The 19,176-nt window shown below is 43.0% G+C and overlaps 1 protein-coding gene across 1 annotated transcript in view; it reads left to right on the top strand.

The window, feature by feature from the left end:
• The first annotated feature begins 236 nt into the window (after positions 1 to 236).
• The window catches only part of ATP1A1 (ATPase Na+/K+ transporting subunit alpha 1), a 30,752-nt gene continuing 11,812 nt past the window's right edge, over positions 237 to 19,176 (top strand). Inside the window, exons 1-11 of the mRNA XM_054043305.1 lie at positions 237 to 412; positions 8,795 to 8,908; positions 9,843 to 9,902; positions 11,583 to 11,786; positions 12,182 to 12,295; positions 12,886 to 13,020; positions 13,236 to 13,353; positions 14,606 to 14,874; positions 15,479 to 15,677; positions 17,321 to 17,430; positions 18,540 to 18,674. Of these exons, the coding sequence (XP_053899280.1) occupies positions 401 to 412; positions 8,795 to 8,908; positions 9,843 to 9,902; positions 11,583 to 11,786; positions 12,182 to 12,295; positions 12,886 to 13,020; positions 13,236 to 13,353; positions 14,606 to 14,874; positions 15,479 to 15,677; positions 17,321 to 17,430; positions 18,540 to 18,674 (1,470 nt within the window). The 5' untranslated portion in view covers positions 237 to 400. The remainder of the gene's footprint in view (positions 413 to 8,794; positions 8,909 to 9,842; positions 9,903 to 11,582; positions 11,787 to 12,181; positions 12,296 to 12,885; positions 13,021 to 13,235; positions 13,354 to 14,605; positions 14,875 to 15,478; positions 15,678 to 17,320; positions 17,431 to 18,539; positions 18,675 to 19,176) is intronic.

Below are 19,176 nucleotides of genomic sequence, written 5' to 3'. Positions count from 1 at the left end.
CCCCCAGCCAGGAGCCTAGCGCGACCAGCCTACAGGTCTGGGCCGCTGGGGGCAGGCGCACGACAGGTGCTGGGGCAGGCTGCAGGCGGGGGCTCCATGCCCGGGGGCGCGCTGGGCACAGGCGCTGCCGCACTCGCGCACCAGGCCCTAGCGCGCGCTCACTCACACGCGAAGCCGGCGGGGCGGGGGCGGGGCCTCGCTGCCTTCTTTAGGCGGCGGGAAGCGGCGCCCGCAGTCGCAGCTCGGCGGGGGCAGCAGCAGCAGCAGCAGCGGGCCGGGGAAGCCCCGGAGTCCCAGCAGCAGCAGGAGTCACCGCAGCCGGCAGCGGCGCAGGACACGTGGCAGCCCCGCACGCCCCGGCCCCGAGCGAGACGCGAACCCCGGCACCGGCACCGCCACCATGGGCAAGGGGGTGAGTGCGGGCAGCCCGGCGGATGGGATCGGGGCGGGGCGGGCCTGTGGCGCGCTGGCCCCGGCCGGCTCCGGGCGGGTGTGGCCCGGGGGGCCCTTCCCGGCCGATGCACCGGGGGCGGGGGGAGCCGCGAGGCTTTGTCTCGGCCCAGCGGCGGGACGGGACGGGCTCCCTGCCCGGCGGGGCCGCGGGGGGTCCCTGCCCAACGGGCCGCGCTGCAGGTTCCGGGGCTGTGCAGCGACTCGCCGGGGCGCGAGCAGTGACGGGGCCGTTTGCACGGGGGGGTCAGCGCGAGCTCGCGGGTTAGTCCTGGGAGCTGATCCCAGGGGGTGGGCGGGAGGCCGGGACTAGGTTGTATTTGGTTCCCGAAGGTCTGAGAGACCGACCCCAGCCAGGCAATGAATAGCTGCTGCCTGGCGTTTCAGTGGTGTCCACGCAAGGGATCAGGCAGTGTTGATGCCGAGTATGCGATGAATAAACCACTAGGGGGTGATGTGATGTGTCTCTCACACTCACACATATACACACACACACCAGGAGAGCTGTTCTTTACAACTCTACAGTTTATTTCTTTGAAAGGTATCAATCAGATCATCATAGAAATAGAGGAAGAGGTTTCAGTTTTTGAAATTGATTTTAGTTTAAGTCATAATACTTAAAAGAATTAAATTTGCTCTAACATGAGTAAAAGCTGCATAGGGGAAAATGGGAGGGGGGGACTTTAATCTAATGACAGCCGTGTTAGTCTGTATCCGCAAAAAGAACAGGAGTACTTGTGGCACCTTAGAGACTAACAAATTTATTCGAGCATAAGCTTTTGTCGGCTACAGCCCACTTCATCGGATGCATAGAATGGAACATATAGTGTGGAGATGTATATACATACAGAGAACATGATGAAGTGGGCTGTAGCCCGCGAAAGCTTATGCTCAAATCAATTTGTTAGTCTCTAAGGTGCCACAAGTATTCCTGTTCTTTTAATAAAATGTTTAGGCTATTGTAGAAACCTGGTGAGCAGATCAGTCTGTTTAAAATGGAGAGTGCCTCACCTGACCAGGTTCTGTGTATCATTTCTGATCTTTAATTTTTTTTTCTTTTCCCCTCCATTGGCTCTGTGGCTAACAAATTGGCTAAATTTTTCAGGTTATAAAGGGCTTTTGCCTGTGGATGGTGTGGGTGAACGCATGTTCCAGGTTGAAGGTTATACTAACAGTCCCCAGGTCAGGATGGAAAAGAAATCTTAGTTATATGGTAACATTATCAGATGCCCTTCTGGAGCTAAACTTGAAACTGTGGCCATTTAAATATCTTCTGGCTATTATAAAAGTACTTTACTCCTTAAAGTGCAAGGCCTGGAGGGGAAAGTTTGCATGATAATAGGTACTGCTTGTTTAGCAATAGCCAGAGCCAGTGATAAAAGGGGGAGGGAAGGAAGGTGTTCAGGATTGAGAAATTCATTGCATCACACCAAACCTGTTAACTGCTGGCATGGTATAATCTAACATAATGCTTTGTGTAGTTCTCCCCTCTTGGGTAAGGGGCTGTATCAGCATTTTTGATTCCTTTCAGTTTGCCAGGTTGTAACTGACAATGAAAAGAGCTTCTTATGGCTGATTTATTCATAATAATAAAAACCCTTAGTAAAATAAAAATGTAAGGTTGAGTGAAGCCAAGAAAGCAAAAGCCAAGATTTTTGGAGCAGACAGAGAAGAACTGTGTGTCCTAAAGCCAGCATAAAGAAAAAAAATCCTCCCTAGTTGACCACTTAGACTCAGTTTTAAAAATAAAAAGCAGTGTCTGTTTTTAATCTGAATATTTTAGATGGTGAACAGGTGACTATGTGGAGTGGAGGGATACTTTTTCTATTAAGGTTCTTAAAACATTTCCTGGAAGGTTTTAAAATGACTCTGCTTATTTAGTAATAATATTTAGCAGTTACAGTGATCTGTTTCCAAAGTGCTATACAAACATTGACTGACCTAACATTGGATTGATCAATGCCATTTAGCAGTCACAATGTTGACATAAATACATGAATGGTAGGAGAGCCATGAGAACACAAGACTGTGCAGACACTAATTAAGACAATTGTCTTCAGAAAAGTCCTTCTGATATTTAGTAGCCCAGAAAAACATTGGAGAGTATAACCTATCTCAGTCTGTTAGGTTGTTTAATTATTTACAGTGGTCCAAAAGGGTAATTGGCACTACAAACCTCATGTGGTCACTGTAACTAGGTACAGTTAATCTACTGTATTATGTAAATTGGTTTTGTAAAGCTCCTGACTCAAACACATTATCAGAACATCCTGTAGAAACTGTTCATTGCAGTTATAGCCCAAAGGCCAGAGTGGTGGTGGGGAGTGGATTAAGATGTTTTGAGTGGTGGGGGTTGTGTTTTTATTGACATGGGAGACTGTTGTTTATTTTAATGTCTTGATATTTTTAAGTGCTTACATATAATACAAGTGACGCAGGTTATGCATATTAAAAGACTGTTTGACCTAGTATGGAATCTTAAAACAAAGAAGCGGGAGGGGTACTAATGGAAAATTTGCGACAGAGTAGTTTGTGTGTATGTATGTGTGTGTACTTAGTCAGAATGTGTGTACTATCTTGTGACTTTGCAACACTCTTCTAGTGAGTGTGTCAAATCAGAGCCTATTAAAGGAAGGGATGTGAAATGGAACTGAGTGAGGAAAGACTGTGTAATTTAACCACTTGAGTATTGTTTGCCCATCTTTGCTTGGTTTGTCCAAACAGGAAAAGCTTTTTTTCAATCCAAGTTTCAGCTCATGGGAAGAGAGAACTGTGCTCCTTGTAACTGCTATATATGGGGAAGGGAGGGGGTATGAAAAGAAGCTGATGGAAACAGCCACTCTACTTACTTGGTAGTCGGGGAGGAGGGATCTGATGACTGGCTGCTTAGCTGGGTTTTCAGCTCAAATAGTACAGCTGTCAGGAGCTCAGTTCCTGTCCCTGCAAGACCCACAGGATTGTGAGGAACAGGTAGCCAGGAGACAGTCTCATTCTTTATATTATCCCTACCTGCTTTTTATATCATCTTGCCTGAAAATTGCCTAAGGAGGAGCAGCAGCTTACTCTGTTACTTCTCCCCTCCACTTCCTTTTTTTAAACTGGTTGTAGGATATACTCACTGAAGGGTATAGGTTCACCTCTGGAAGTGTGACTCAAAATTGAAGCCTGCTTAACCCTGGATAGTCGTCTTTTCTTGCCAGAAACTAGCAAAGTTTGGGGTGAACAGAGCAGCTGAGAAAGGGGATCTTTCAAAAGCAGTTACTGATTTGTGGGTTCCCAAACTGACCCTTAAAAAGGCTCTGACTTTCAGAAGGTGCTCTGTACTTACAGAAAATCAGGCCCCTGTAAAGTGTTGAGTTAGGCACCTAAAATCACTTCGCACTTTTGAAAAAGTTGGCCAACATGATGTTCTCCCTTTTGCTGTATCTGTTTGATGCTACATGGCTAGTAGTGTGCTCTATATTGTCTTGAATATTGGAGCCTATTCGTGCTGTCATACAGCAAGAGGAAATCATGCTTCACATTAGGACAGCCCCACAAATCAGGAAGGACTGCTCAGTCATGAGTTTTCTGGGTTTCAGAAGCCAGCTCTGCTTATGTTCTGATGAAAATAGCTCCATGGAACACAGAGGGTTATCTAGCATTTGTTGTCTTTTTATTCCATGAATGGGCCAGCTTTTGAACAGAGCTGGTTTTAAGTGCGGCTTGCACACACTTCTTTTCATAAAGGGGGAGGGAAAAGTTGAGTATAGGACTGAAACTAGTAAGTCTGCTCATTGTGTCCAACTGGGGTGTAATGAGGTCTCCCTAGCCATTCAGTAAAACTTCTGTGGCAGTGTGCTAATCATTCAAAGCAGTGGCTCTCAACCTTTCCAGACTACTTTACTCCTTTCAGGAGCCTGATTTGTCTTGAGTACCCCCAAGTTTCACCTCACTTAAAGACTACTTGCTTACAAAATCAGACATAAGTGTCACAGCACACCATTATGAAAAATAGCTTATTTTCTCATTTTTACCATATAATTATAAAATCAATTGGAATATAAATTTTGTATTTACATGTCAGTGTATGGTATAGAGAGCAGTATAAACAAGTCATTTTGTATGAAATTTTAGTTTGTACTGACTTCGCTAGTGCTTTTTATGTAGCCTGTTTGTAAAACTAGGCAAATATCTAGATGAGTTGATCTACCCCCTGGAAGACCTCTGAGTACTGCCAGGGGTACAGGTACCCCTGGTTGAGAGCCACTGATTCAGCATAACCGTGTTGTTCTGTAAAATCAGAAGCAGGAAGCTGAACATTCAAACTTGGCTTTTTTTGAGGGGGCAGAAGGGGAAAGGCTAGCTATAGCATTTCCTAAATTTGATGAGGGGCAGTTTTGCTGTGTATCACTAGGAAAGTGGTCCTTGCCCATGACTCATCTGGAGAATATAATTACTGGAAACTGTTTTTGAGGCGGCAGGGCAGTAACACATTGTGCCTTGTGCCATAATGTAAATATCAAAAGCAGTTCTCCAGCAATTCTTTTTATTTATTAATTTACTCTGGCTATCATCATGCATCACTTCAGTCAGCATAAATTGAGATATTATAGAATGGTACATCTGAATGCTTCTCCGCTGCCTTTCTCCCATGCCAAGAATCATTGCTTTTGTTATTTAAAGTGTCTACCATAACCTGCTCTGTTAGGCTTCCTGCTCTGTTAGGCTTCCTGCTCTCTTTTATTTGGGATCCAACATAGTCACAGATCTGGGCTGTGTAAAGCCTATAAAGCTTTGGCTAAGATGCTCTGACTGGACCAATGGAAAGCAGGGACATTTCCCAACCTCTTGCAGGGATAGTTTTCTTTTGTAGCTCCTTGTGGATCACTGTCATTTGGCAAAATCAGGGTTAGTCAATAATTTTTTTTTTTTTTTGTCAAGGTCCAAATTTCTTGGTCAAGGTCCAGACTCCAGAGAAATATTTTTCACACCTCAATAACAAAAAGTAAATGAGATTTCACGGTCTAGTCAAAAGCGACTGGCAGTCTGGATTTGGCCCGCAGTCTGCCTGTGGCTACCCCTGGGCTAAATGAAACGCCTGAAGTGTGGGTGTTCTTTGCAACCATAAGGGCTTGGAACTTTTCACTTTTGAAAAATGAAAACATAAGTTCCTGCAATTGTCACTGAATTTTGTAGGAATCATGGGTGTTCAAGCACAAGTTAGGCCAACTTCAGTGCAGTCTTAACTTGTATAGAAACTACTGGCTTAGGTTTCAGAGTAGTTGTGGCACCTTAGAGACTTGTAGCCCACAAAAGCTTATGCTCGCATAAATTTGTTAGTCTCTAAGGTGCCACAAGTACTCCTGTTCTTTTTACTGGCTTAGGCGTCTTCTTCCCTCCCTTCCCCACCCTGGCTAGGGGTAAATCCATTTTCAGTCCCTAACCAGATTATCACACTCAAATATAACTGCACTTAAGACCACTTGCAGAAACTGCCTAGCTGCTGTAGCTTTAGGTTCAGGATGAGAGCAGAATGGTATCCATGTTTAGACTGAAAATCTCAGTACTGAAACAAAACAAACATTCAATGAACATTCAATAAATGGTAGAGTAGAAATGTGAGTCAGAGCAGTATGAACTCTGAATTATGCTTTCAGTTTAGACTGCTAGATTGAATTGGCTTTTTGATGTGTAGGCCTTGCAAGGACCACTCAGTATACTTTACTCATTCAAACAGGATTCTGGGCAGTGTCCTTGGGTCAGAGTGCCCTCAGCATGTGACTTGGATTGGAGTGGAGGGTGGAATAAAAGGCTGAAATGAGCAAGTTAACCTCCAGCTACTTTCTGAACAGGCAGAATTACAAAAGTATTGGGGAGAGTAATGTGAAGCAGACAGATTTTACACAGTACTGTGCATCCCGCCCTGTATGTACATTTGGAAATCACACTTGCTTTTTAAGCTTCAGGAAGATCATGAAATGTTTACCTTCTGCTGTACACAATGTACGTCTAGTATCCATTCATAATTTATAGTCAAATAATTTGTGTTAGACTGGAGGATGTGGATTGAAATTATGGCAACTTTCTGTACTCTGAAAATATCTTTCAAATTGCCTTGTAGCAGATTCTTGTGATCTTGGAATGTCAGTATTTAAAAGTTCAGTGTTGTCCTAAGCATGTAACACTGCTTTCACCTTTTTAAAAAAATGTGGTTTTAGTATGGTGAAGACAATGTCAAGAATGCTGACAATCTTTAGCTGTACTTCATTCTTTACAGATAAAAGAGGAGGTAAAGGATAAGTTCCACTCCATTCATTAAAAATAGCCTGCAGTGTTCTTTTGCCTGTTGCACAGCTCTCCTGTGGCTGCATGCAGAAGTATGAAGAACATAAATGCTCACCTCCAGTGAAGAAGGGAATATGGTGCTTTATGGAATCTTTTGTCAGCATGGGCAATGAAAATAGACTGCTTGGATTCACTTGTTTAGTTTATGGTCAGTTTCACTTTCAGATGTACAGTGTAACTTAATGGTTTTCAACCTTTTTTTTTTTTTTTTTTTTTTTTTCATTTGCGGACTCCTAAAAAAATTTCAGATGGAGGTGCAGATCCCTTTGGAAATATTAGACATAGTCTGCAGACCCCCAGGGTCTACGGGCCATAGTTTAAAACCACTGTGGTAATTAAATATTTCTTTTTATCTTAATTTTGTGAAAGGTCATTCTTAATACTTGAATATTGGACCCTGTTAACAGGTACTTGGCATGCATTACTCTAACTTACCAGTAATCCAGCTTCTGATCAGAGGTGCATGCACAACATAGAGGTTATTGTATTAGTTTTATTATCATCCATTTCTCATATTGGCCATTACAGTTTAAGGTTTTATCACAGCCTGTCATTTTAACTGTGGTGGAAAATGTGCCAAGGGAAAATGTTAGTAATTGTTAGATGTTGCGCAAAATGGGAGGGGGAAGAGCTGTGTCACTAGAGGTTTGTGCAAGTATGGAAATCTACCTTTGAGGTGGGTGGAGCGGGAGATTGTATTTGCATTTCATGGTCCCACTGCAATAGGCAGGGACACAAAGTGCCTAGGGCTACTAATGCCTCATAGGGAAACTCCAATTGTTTTTTTGATTTAGAAATGTTTCTACTTCTTAATTGTCCTGTACTTCTCTCTTCCCTTGTCTCTTGATTGCCACAGACATTTGTATGAAAACAATCTCTATTGTTTAGATGCTTGTCTGTTGCTGCTTATTACCCTCCACAACCTGAACTAAGCATCAAAGACCACAATTTCATGCAAATGTCCTATGTAATTAAGGAGAATAAGAGATGTCTGAAAATAGATTTATGTAAGCATAATCAGTTTGTTCCATGAGGCATATGCAGCTCTACGTGGGTGGATTTTTTGTTGTTGTTTGTGATAACACACATCCTGCTTATATGCCAAAATATTTATAGAGGGATCTGCTCTATAAAATAAAACCAGTCTTCAAAAATAATTTGCACTGTTTGTTTGGGAGACTGTCAAAGAGCAAGTATGAAAGTGTCTTGAAATGAACTCTTGCCAAGTTTTGGGGATGCATGAAATGTCAAATCTGTTTTCAGATTGATTAAACTATTGAATCTCTTCTCTTCCTGCTCTATCATCCCCACACTCGCCCCCTTAGATTCAGAGCTTTGGAGCGGAGCTGCTCCGGAGCAGTGGAGCTGCAGGTTTTTGCCTGGAGCTGGAGCGGAGCCGGAGCACAGCTCCAAAGCCCTGCTTAGATTAACTTGAGAAAACAGCAGAGAGTCCTGTGGCACCTTATAGACTAACAGACGTGTTGGAGCATGAGCTTTCTTGGGTGAATACCCATCAGTCGGATGCAACGGAGGTGGGTATTCACCCACGAAAGCTCATGCTTCAATATGCCTGTTAGTCTATAAGGTGCCACAGGACTCTTTGCTGCTTTTACAGATCCAGACTAAACATGGCTACCCCTCTGATACATGAGAAAACAAAGTTAATACACATCTGAAGGAATTTTGTATGTAGTCTGAAGCTGGATTCTTGTGATGTGGATCACTTCTGGTTGGACTGAGGCTCAGACCTCAAAACTGATCTGTGAATAGTGTGCAGCTTACTGTACGTCTAGTAACTTCAGCCAGGATTTATGCAATCCCTGGCAGTAATCCGTGCAGCATTGGGATGTTATTGAGCAGACTAGTCTTTTTACCAGCTTGTTTATAAGAAAGTAGCATAATTTAAATGTAAATAGTTGACTGACATGAAATTCTGTGCATGGGGAATATAGAAACCATACACACTACTGAAGCAGTTAAACATCAGCCATTTCTCAAAACACTTTATTTTTCTCAGACTGGACGTGACAAGTATGAGCCTACTGCTACATCAGAACATGGTGCCGGTAAGAAAAAGGGGAAGAAGGAGAAAAAGAAGGATATGGATGAACTGAAAAAGGAAGTTTCAATGGTAAGAAAGCGAGGAAGGGGAAGAATTGGTGGCTCTTCAACAACATGCACTTCCTTGAAAACACTGTGTCTTTAGGTGCCTACCTTTAAAAATCTGACACTGCTACAGAGACTAAAAGCATCTAGTAAGTTTTCAGTGCAGCCGTAGTATAAATGTATACCGCAGAGTAAGTGCAGCTCAGGTAGCGGAAGTGCAGTCTTCTCCACATTGTCCTGCCAGTGTGACTCTGGTCTGCTGTGGAGCAACTGCCTTTTTAGCTAGTGAGTTCAGTCTCTATGGCTAGACTTAAACATTGGCCCCTGCAGAGACTGTGAGCAGTAGTGTGCGTTACTGCTAATCCATTTTAGTGCTGTGGACATCTGTCCACAATGAGTGAATTGTGCATCACATTTGGCTAGTATCTAAATTTCACCAGATTCTACTTTAGATCATGTTTCCTTGCTGTGATGCACAATGTGGAAACAAAAGTGTATAAGCTCTTAACCAGTTGCAAGCTTGCTGTGCACGTTAGGAAGGGGAGGTTGGATTGCTTAGCAAGTCTTCTGTATGCCTCTTCCCTTCCATTTAAAAAAAAAAAAAAAAACCACCCAAAAAACCTCCTGGGATGCAGACCACTTTCAGGCTACTCTACATCATTCGAAATGCAACCAGCTCTTGGATGGAGCATGACATCTTTCTAACAACACTCAGCAATGCTGCCTAGAATAAATCTATTCTGAACAGTGATAAGTAGGGTGAGAGGAATTAAATGGTGAAGTTACAACTTTGGAACTGTCTCAGTTTTAACACTCTTCCTTGCCATGAAAACCTCCATCTTATGAAGCTATTATTGGCAAGGGAATAGAGAGTAGAAAGCCAGTAAGTAGCCTCTGCTCACTGTTATGCATGGACTGTTATTACACATTCCCACTCCAATCTCTTCTCTTTCCTCCAGGATGATCATAAACTCAGCCTTGATGAACTTCATCGTAAATACGGAACAGACTTGAGTCGGGTAGGTAGATTTTTTGCATGTCCCATTTGTCAACTTTTAAAAAAGAACAGCTTCACCAATATGATAAGCCTGCTGTGAAGGGAGATCTGGGTGCTGTCAAATTGGTTTAGCACCCCTCTTCCAGTTAATCTTCCAGCTGCTGAGGGAGTCTGTGCATTAACAGTTTTAGCATTAGAGTTCACAAATATTTCACCTCTTACTCCCTTTATACTGATTGGCTCAAATATTTTAGTGACCGTTCGTTAACAAAGTTGGGATTTATTCATCTGCCTCTTAAGTATTCCAAGGTCAGGTTGATTCTTAGGTTTTGCATTGAGTGTTCTTGCTTGTGTTCTCTTGCACATGTATTTGTCTGGTAATCCTCTGCTGTAAACCAGGACATGGCCACAAACGTAACACTGACCATCAGTTGTTAAAATCGACAGAGTCCTGTGGCACCTTATAGACTAACAGAAGTATTGGAGCATAAGCTTTCGTGGGTGAATACCCACTTAGTCAGACGCATGTAGTTAAAATGTTACTTTTATAACAAAGGGTGCCGGAAACAGAGACCAGAAGCAAACCCCCACTGAGTTATTGTACTTGATAACTAAAGGGATAGAGCATTTTGAAATAGTCCTGTTTAAAGAGCAACTTAATGTCCTGATTGTTTTGTACAAGTATATTTCTACTCTCCTAAAAAGGGGGCCTCTCAGCAAGAGAGAAACTGACTGTACAGGGTCCACACGACCTGGGGAAAAAATTTTTTCCAGCTTTCAGGCCAAAAAAAAAAAAAAAAAATCTTATAGGTAGATGGTGTAGCTAGTTGATTTAAAAAAAAAAAAAATCTTCAGACAAAATTCAAAAAAGAATTCTACATCACTTATCTCCCACTTGACTGTTTTTTCTGAGACTTGTAGAAATGTGTAAAATGTGCTAGTTTACTAAGATTAATATCACATAAATGAATTGGTCAGCACTTTGAGCAGGGTACAATGCTGGTTTCACACCTTGGTTGGTACTATTTTGTTGACGGCTGTTTCCTACAAGGTTTGATGCAGCAAGATAACTTTTATTTTGGGTCTTATAGCACAGTAGGGCAAAAAACTTAATTCTCATACAAGTCAAGCTTTTTGAAAACTTGAGAGAGACTTTTTCGGGAAGACTAAAATCAAAATAGCCACATAAAAGGCCATTTTGATTTTTGCTTGTACCATAACTTCCGAGCCTCTGACAGTCTGCTGTGGACCGTTCTCGCGGTGGGGGTAGGGGTCATAACTTCCACAATTGTGGTCCCGTCACACCTTTGATGTTGAAGGCCCATCATCATTGTGAACTCCTGTACCATTCCTTTCACCTGGCCAGCTTGTACTTTCATCTGCGAGCTGGAAATAGAAGTTACTTGTGAGGTTATTTTATTGTGCAGATTTGTAGTACAAATAGTTACCTGGAGACACTAAAAGGCTACATAAGCTCTCATTGTCTTTGCTCTTTTATTGAAAGGAAAGTGTTCTCTCCTTTAGTTTGCAGGAGCAGAGGGGGAAGCAAAGCAGAGGCAGGCCTTTGCTTTCATTCTTGCAATGAGCTCAGAATGGCTTGCTTAATCACATTTGACCACAGTGCCTCAAACTGAGGAAGAGCCTGGTGGTGTGCCCTTACTGCAGTGCTATAACTAGACTACCTTCTCAACCTGCGTTCTAGGGTTTGACAACTGCTCGTGCTGCTGAGATTTTGGCTCGGGATGGCCCAAACGCCCTCACACCTCCCCCTACCACTCCTGAATGGGTAAAGTTCTGCCGGCAGCTGTTTGGAGGATTCTCCCTTCTATTGTGGATTGGAGCTGTTCTTTGTTTTCTGGCTTATGGCATCCAGGCTGCAATGGAGGAGGAGCCAAATAATGATAATGTGAGTACTTATGTTCTAGGCTCATTTGCATTGAGCTAGACATGTTGTTTGTCTTGCATCTAAACCTTCAGTCCAGGAACTCTTCCTAAGGTTTTTTTTAGTGAATGGTAGTATTTTCATAACTATGGTCTCACTCTAGTTTAATTTCTGTGCTTCTACATATATGGTCTTCAATTCATGCCTTCAGCAGCTGAATTCCAGCTTACATCCGATCTCATTAACGGAAGTTTCAGCTGTTTCCTGGAACATAAAATTGACTGTAGCTCTTGATTAACTTGTGCACAGACATTATGCAAAGACTGCAAGTAGCTGTCCAATTTAGTGTAAGCATTAGAAATTGATAACTAAACCCTTCGGTCAGAATCTGCTCTCAGTTGACTTTTTGTTCATTGCAGTTGTATCTGGGCGTTGTGTTGGCTGCTGTTGTTATCATAACTGGCTGCTTCTCGTACTACCAAGAAGCAAAGAGTTCTAAGATCATGGAATCCTTCAAGAACATGGTGCCTCAGGTATGTAATGTCTAATCACCCAGCGGTCGATCAGGCTTTAGCTAGCTCAGGATTGTTAACCAGATTAGAATGTTGTTGTCACTCCAAAAGATGTGACTGGATTTAAGGAGTATTTTACTAGTTTTTAGCAGATCTGACTTTTCATGCCAGCCTGTCAGTATGGGTCTCCATCTGTTAAAAGTGGAAGTTTCATATTTCTCTTGGCATTAGCAAAGTTATTTAGTGCACAATAACAAACGCTAGCTATACTCCTCGCTGGATGAGTATCACCAGTTATTGGTGTCCAGTAAAGCACTTGACTGCAGCTTCTTAGTATATTGGACTTCTGTTGGCCTGATTATAAAGCACTTAAAGAAATTTAGCTCTGATTTGGATTAAATAGCCCATGTCGCACATAACTGCCATAGGCCCTCTTCACCATGGCAAGAAGGAGCTTTTAATGACAGGAAAACTAAACCCATCCATTTTCTTCAACCACATTCCCATATGAGGTAAATAAGTTGACTTACCACCATGAGAGGAAAGACCCCTGGCCCCTTGAAGCCTTTTCTGAATTATATTTAAAGTAGTGTATTCCTTGACTCTTATAGCAAGCCCTTGTGATCAGAAATGGTGAGAAGCTGAGCATAAATGCTGAAGGTGTTGTAGTTGGAGATCTAGTGGAGGTGAAAGGAGGAGACAGAATTCCAGCTGATCTTCGTATCATAAGTGCTCATGGCTGTAAGGTGGGTACATTTTCAAATGTCTCTGAAAACCCTATTCCATACTAAGGGAGTCACTTTTCTAACTAGCTAAATTCAATGCTGAATTTATGGGATGTTAGTTTTTTCGATGATAATATAGAAGTGCCCTAGAATTCCAGTGTGTTCCCCTTAAATTGCTTTTCCTGCCTGTGTATTTGTCCGCTTGTGCAAGAAAGTGTGATGTATCTTCCATGCAGGTGGATAACTCCTCACTCACTGGTGAGTCAGAGCCTCAGACCAGGTCTCCAGATTTCACGAACGAGAACCCACTGGAGACCAGGAACATTGCTTTCTTTTCCACCAACTGTGTAGAAGGTAAGTGGCTTTAATACTCCATAAAATGTGCACTAATGTAACATGGGGGGGTTAAAACATTAAATCAAGAAACTGCTATGGCAGTATAAATGTTTAATGTGTAACTTTAAGTAGTTGGAAGCACATGGACTCCACTTCCAACTCCCATGCAAACAACCAGGGTATAGCCCCTGAGAGAGGCTGTTTCTGATAGGAAATTGACAGTGTGTCGTTAGACAGTAAGCTTCTGCAGCAATGTTAGCTTTGAGTTTCTGGTTTCCTCCAAGATGTTGCTTTACTCAACTTCTATTAATTTAACTATTTCAAATCTTTAAAAAGGAAAAGGAACATGGGTTTGTACAGCTCCCCTGGCATTGTTCTCACCCAAAGGCCCAATTGAGGTCTGGGGCACTGTAATATAATATTCAGACACAGGTGTTGTGTTTGAAAATAACGCGGCTGCTTTAGAGAATTTAGAATTCCAGTGCCCCTCAAACAGAACTAGTATTCCTCCTGCAGAATTCTTCAGCAGACTCAGTGGCTATTGTATAAATTAGCCCCTCCCTTTGTCACTTGAGTGACAGACATGTCCCGATTGTAACCAGATAAAGTGCAATGAGGATTTACAAATAAAAAGTAGTGTCGTTTTTGGTAAACATGTGGGGGTCAGTTCTGCCCTCAGATATGCATGTACATACCTTTATGGCAACACGCATAATATGCCTAGATCACTCTGTCAGTCCAGTGTTGGAGCAGAAATGTTGTACTTCGTAGCTGGTTGACACTTGTTATGTTGTACCAGAGGGATAGGCCCCAAAATTGGGACTGGCATTTGGAAGGGATTCCCTTCTTCTGCCGTAATAAGCAAGCAAAAGTCTGTGCCTGCTTATGTCATCTTGTGGCTGGTTTTCGTCATCCCTTTGTCTGAAAGCTATCTGCCCTCTTAAAAACCCTGTGGGTGCACTGCCATGCAGCAGGTCCTTGTTCCCTAATTGGAATCCAAGGGAGGAGGTGTGCAGGAAGGCTGCATGGCAGTGGTGGTTTTATTTACACAAGAATTCCTGCTCTGGGGCTGGGTTAGAGATTCTTCCTCAAGTAGGCTTGATGTGGATGAGGGCTTAAAGGCTATTGTGGTGTGAACAAACACGGTGGTTTTAAATAAATGTATGGAGATCTGATTAAGCACCTCAAAACTCAAACCAGAGTGAAGTAGCTTTCTGTGTTTGACATCAGTGAGTACTCTATTAAAAAGCCTGTTATCTCTCACTTCCAGGCACTGCCCGTGGTGTTGTTGTTAACATTGGCGATAATACTGTGATGGGCCGTATTGCCACTCTCGCATCTGGACTGGAAGGGGGGAAAACTCCCATTGCAACTGAGATCGAGCACTTTATCCACATCATCACTGGAGTGGCTGTGTTCCTGGGAGTCAGCTTCTTCATCCTCTCATTGATCCTTGAGTACACCTGGCTGGAGGCAGTCATCTTCCTCATTGGAATCATTGTTGCCAACGTTCCTGAGGGTCTGCTTGCTACTGTCACGGTGAGCTGGTGGGGAATATCAAGATGGTTTGAAATCAGTTGCGCTTAATCTTTCTCAGATTGTACTTGAAGGCAAACCATAGCATAGCAAAGGGTGTTCTCATTGCTGAACAGTCTTCTTGGTCTGTGTGGGTGGGGCCAACCTGTGATAGTGATTAATTTAGTCTGAGAAACAATCCCATGTTTCTGCCTAGTACCAACTCATCCAAACTACATTTGAACCCTTTGCAAAATTAACCACATTTTTGAAACTCTTCAGCTAGTGTAGGTGGGACCCCAAATTACTAAATCACAAAATAAGTTTCATATTGCAAGACTATTAACAACTCTCTTTAGTCAAAAGGTCAGGACTGTAAATGCAGTTCCCTTTCTGATACAGTGAAAAGCAGGAGACTATCCAATGTGGTGACATTTAACCTCTTTACTTCAAAATAGTGTGTGTGGTGCGGGGGGTTGTGTTTAAGTAAAACTCTTGTGAGGGAGTGGTAACTGCAGCTTCTAAACGCAAAATTACTGCACTCTAGTGCCAGTTGTGGGCTATGTAGAACTAAATTAGTGTACAAGCACCTGTCTGATTCTTCCATCTTTCTCACTTCCTCTCCCAGGTGTGTTTGACACTAACGGCCAAGCGTATGGCTCGTAAGAATTGTCTGGTGAAGAACTTGGAAGCCGTGGAAACCCTGGGCTCCACATCCACCATCTGCTCCGACAAAACTGGCACCCTGACTCAGAACCGCATGACAGTTGCCCACATGTGGTTTGACAATCAGATTCATGAGGCTGACACCACAGAGAACCAGAGCGGTAAGAAAAGTTCTCTCAATTAAAGTTTCTAATTAGCATGTTGTGCTAGAGGTGTCTTAGCTTACAGATAGTGTAAAAAGACTTTGGTGTCTGGAGTGCAGAGTTGGAAGGATTTAGAACTTGTCTGCTACAGTTCCTGGTTAATCAATATAAATTATTGATTTATGGCCCCATGCTAACTTCCTCTTTTATCCTGAATGTATATCTCATTGAACTGATAACTCCTAGACAGTGAGCATTGGAAAGATCACTTCCCCTAGTTCCAAATCAGGTTTTGGATTTGATCTAGGATCTTGATGTTATCGTTTGGCAAGATATCAAAGTCTTATCACCACTCAAAGTAGAATCTTACAAGCCTATTATGTAAAGTGCCTGTAAATCATGAGTTTCAGTCCTAGCTCTGCCACTGTCTAATTTTTTCTAAACTAGAAAATGTTGTTTTAGTTATCAGGTGCACTTGCACTGATGAGGAAGACTTGATTTTTCCCTAGGTCTGATCGTGCTTGTCTGATCCAGTTTTGAAAGTGGCTGTGTCTAGTCTACACTAGTACTTCAACCATCTTTAATACAGTGCAAAGTATCAAGCTATATAAATACAAAGCATTATTGGAAGCACACAAAGTGCAGTATAAACATTTGGGCTGACGATAGTAGGAATAAACCAGTGTTTATTCAATGAAGAAAAATCTTTGAGGCTTAATAGTTGTGTCCCTCCCAACTAGCAAATGACTTTTTAAAAGGCTTTTGCCTGGTTTACTCTTTCCAGGGAAACCATGTTCAATTCTTGTCATTTGAAGCTCCTCAACAATAAACATGGGGTAAATGGAGTGGATGAGTCCTTTAAGTTCTATCACAGGGATGACCATTAAATTAATTTTGCAGACTGGGCACAGTGAGGCCAGGACTTCCCTAACAATGAGTGGGAGAGCGGGAGTGGAACCCAGGAATTCTGATTCCTAGGGTCCCGATCTATGAAAGGAAGTCAGTCTGACCCTTGCTACTACTGAAAACATAACTAGTAGTCTATAGAATCTAGACTACAGAAGCCTATTCTTAAAATATTTAGCTACTCTGTTAATCCCCAGGCCTTTCCCTACTCACCACCTGCTCCCCAGAGTAACTTATGACTAGATGAGTGACTAAAATTTAGGGGAAAAGAAGCAGATGCAAAACACCCAGTAGGACAAATACGAGCTTTCTTATAGTCTGAGGTAGAAAAGACTGAGACTTTACGCCAGGCCTGCACAACTCGTAAAGCAACGAGGGCTTTATTGCTACAAAGAAAACAGCTGAGGGCCGAAACCTCCTGGCCCTGCTGGAAACACCCCCCTCCTCCCCCCAGCACCGCACAGCCCCCTGAAACACAACACCCCCTGCCCCACAGAAACAACCCCCCCCAGCGCCACTGAAACACTCCCCCAAATGCCACCAAGCCGCCCTGAAACAACCCCCTCCCCCCCCCAGCGCCGCCTGCCCCACAGAAACAAGCCCTCCTTCTGCTGCGGGCCACACAGTGAGCCCACGCGGGCCGCATGCGGCCCCCAGGCCTCATGTTGTGCAGGCCTGCTTTACGCTGAGTTGAATGAAGCCTTTTCCCATATCTATTTGGCACCATAACATTTCCCTTCTTCCCCTGCTTCCAGGTGCCTCCTTTGACAAGAGTTCTCTTACCTGGGCTGCTCTGTCCAGAGTTGCAGGTCTCTGCAATCGTGCTGTGTTCCAGGCTAATCAAGAAAATGTACCTATTCTCAAGGTGAGTTCAGTTAAAGGCATTCTAAAGTATCCTGACAACCGTTTTTTGCTCTGATTTATCTAGACTGGTGAAGGCAGTGCAGTAACAATTTATGCCCTGTCTGTCACATGCCTGCCAGTCCCAGGATTGCAGTGGACGTGTAGGGAGGGAAGGCCAGCTGGTACTCCTGGCTTTTCCTGTGAACAGACCCATAGAGGAAAGCTGGAGAAACAATTTTCCTTTCTGTGCTTCTGGCAGAGGTGGGAGGTGGTTGTGATGTATGGCTCCTGCAGCATGATCTTTGCCTTCGGTTGACCCCTCACATCTGCAGGTTAAGGGAGTAGAACACATCGGGCTGGGAATGTGCCAGAGCAAGGTTTCCTACACCGCTTGGTGCATTTTTTTTCCTCTCCTCTTTTTTTGGTTATTCCCGCATAGTATGTGGGGAGTGGGTTCCATAAAAGTATACTTTGCTTTAAAGAAACTGGCAGTGGTGGGCATAGGAGCAGAGTGAGCAGGTGTCATAGGATCTTTCATTAACTTCACACTACACTTGTGCCTAATCTTGTCTGACTTTCTGACATAACTGTAGGTAACTAAAGCAAATGCCACATGGCGATAATTGTGGAGGAGAAATGCTAAGATCCAGCCTAGTCTAATGTCTGCACAAGTAAACGCTGGATACAAAAGCAGTGCTTCGACATGTTAATTATGTCACTTAATGCATTACTGGAAGGTGCTTAGATACTATGCTTGATAACAGTGTAGAAGAAGCCATGTAGGACAGAAGAACTATCTTGACTATTCAGCAATACTGGTTCTGTGACTATAAATCCTCTATCTGTTTTTAATATCAATCGGCTACCATGCAATCTTATACCTATTGTAATCCTGATTCTTGCATCTCTTCGTTCATGACTTGAAGCCGTTAAAAAGTAATTTCTTATTACTGTAATAACTGTCTGCCACAACTCGTCTTAGATTGTCCTGTTGGTTACATAACTTTCTCCACACTCTAGAGGTCTGCTTGACTTTGGCTTCAGCCTTGTTTGAGATGCTTTGTCTCTTCACTGAAAGAGTGAACGCATGCAAGTTTACAATGTGTGAAACTTTTTTTTTTATTTTAACAGAGGGCAGTCGCAGGTGATGCGTCTGAATCTGCACTTCTAAAATGTATTGAAGTGTGCTGTGGTTCTGTCAAAGAGATGAGAGAAAGGAATGCCAAAGTAGTGGAAATACCATTCAACTCTACCAACAAATACCAGGTAAAAGGGAGCAAGACCCTCCTGAGGAAGAAGGGTTCCCAGCCCCTATATGTTAGTTTATACAAAGTGCCTCAGGGGCTAGATCATCCCTATGACTCTATGCATCCGAAGAAGTGAGGTGTTTTTACTCACGAAAGCTTATGCCCAAATAAATCTGTTAGTCTTTAAGGTGCCACCAGACTCCTTGTTGTTTTTGTAGATACAGACTAACACGGCTACCCCCTGATACTAGATCATCCCTGTATAACATGCAGTACTGTCTGCAATGGGATTGCATTGGCTGCAAATAGGGTTTTATTTTTTTGTTTTGTTATGTATCTCAGTGTTGTGATGGGAGACTAGGAGAGGTTCAGTCTGGGGAACTAACCAAATTGCAAATGTGATCTTTTAAAATAAATGAAACACACTAGAGAGTTCTCGACACCCACATATAACCAAGGTTGTGGGAGAGGACTTGCCAGAATTCCTGTGTTTCCAGAGTACTTTAAAGGGATCTGCCTTA

The sequence above is a fragment of the Malaclemys terrapin genome, chromosome 1 (genome assembly GCF_027887155.1).
Source record: "Malaclemys terrapin pileata isolate rMalTer1 chromosome 1, rMalTer1.hap1, whole genome shotgun sequence".
Classification (NCBI taxonomy): Eukaryota; Metazoa; Chordata; order Testudines; family Emydidae; genus Malaclemys; species Malaclemys terrapin.
Note: the sequence above shows the minus strand (reverse complement) of the source record. Positions and strands in the feature narration are given on the sequence as shown.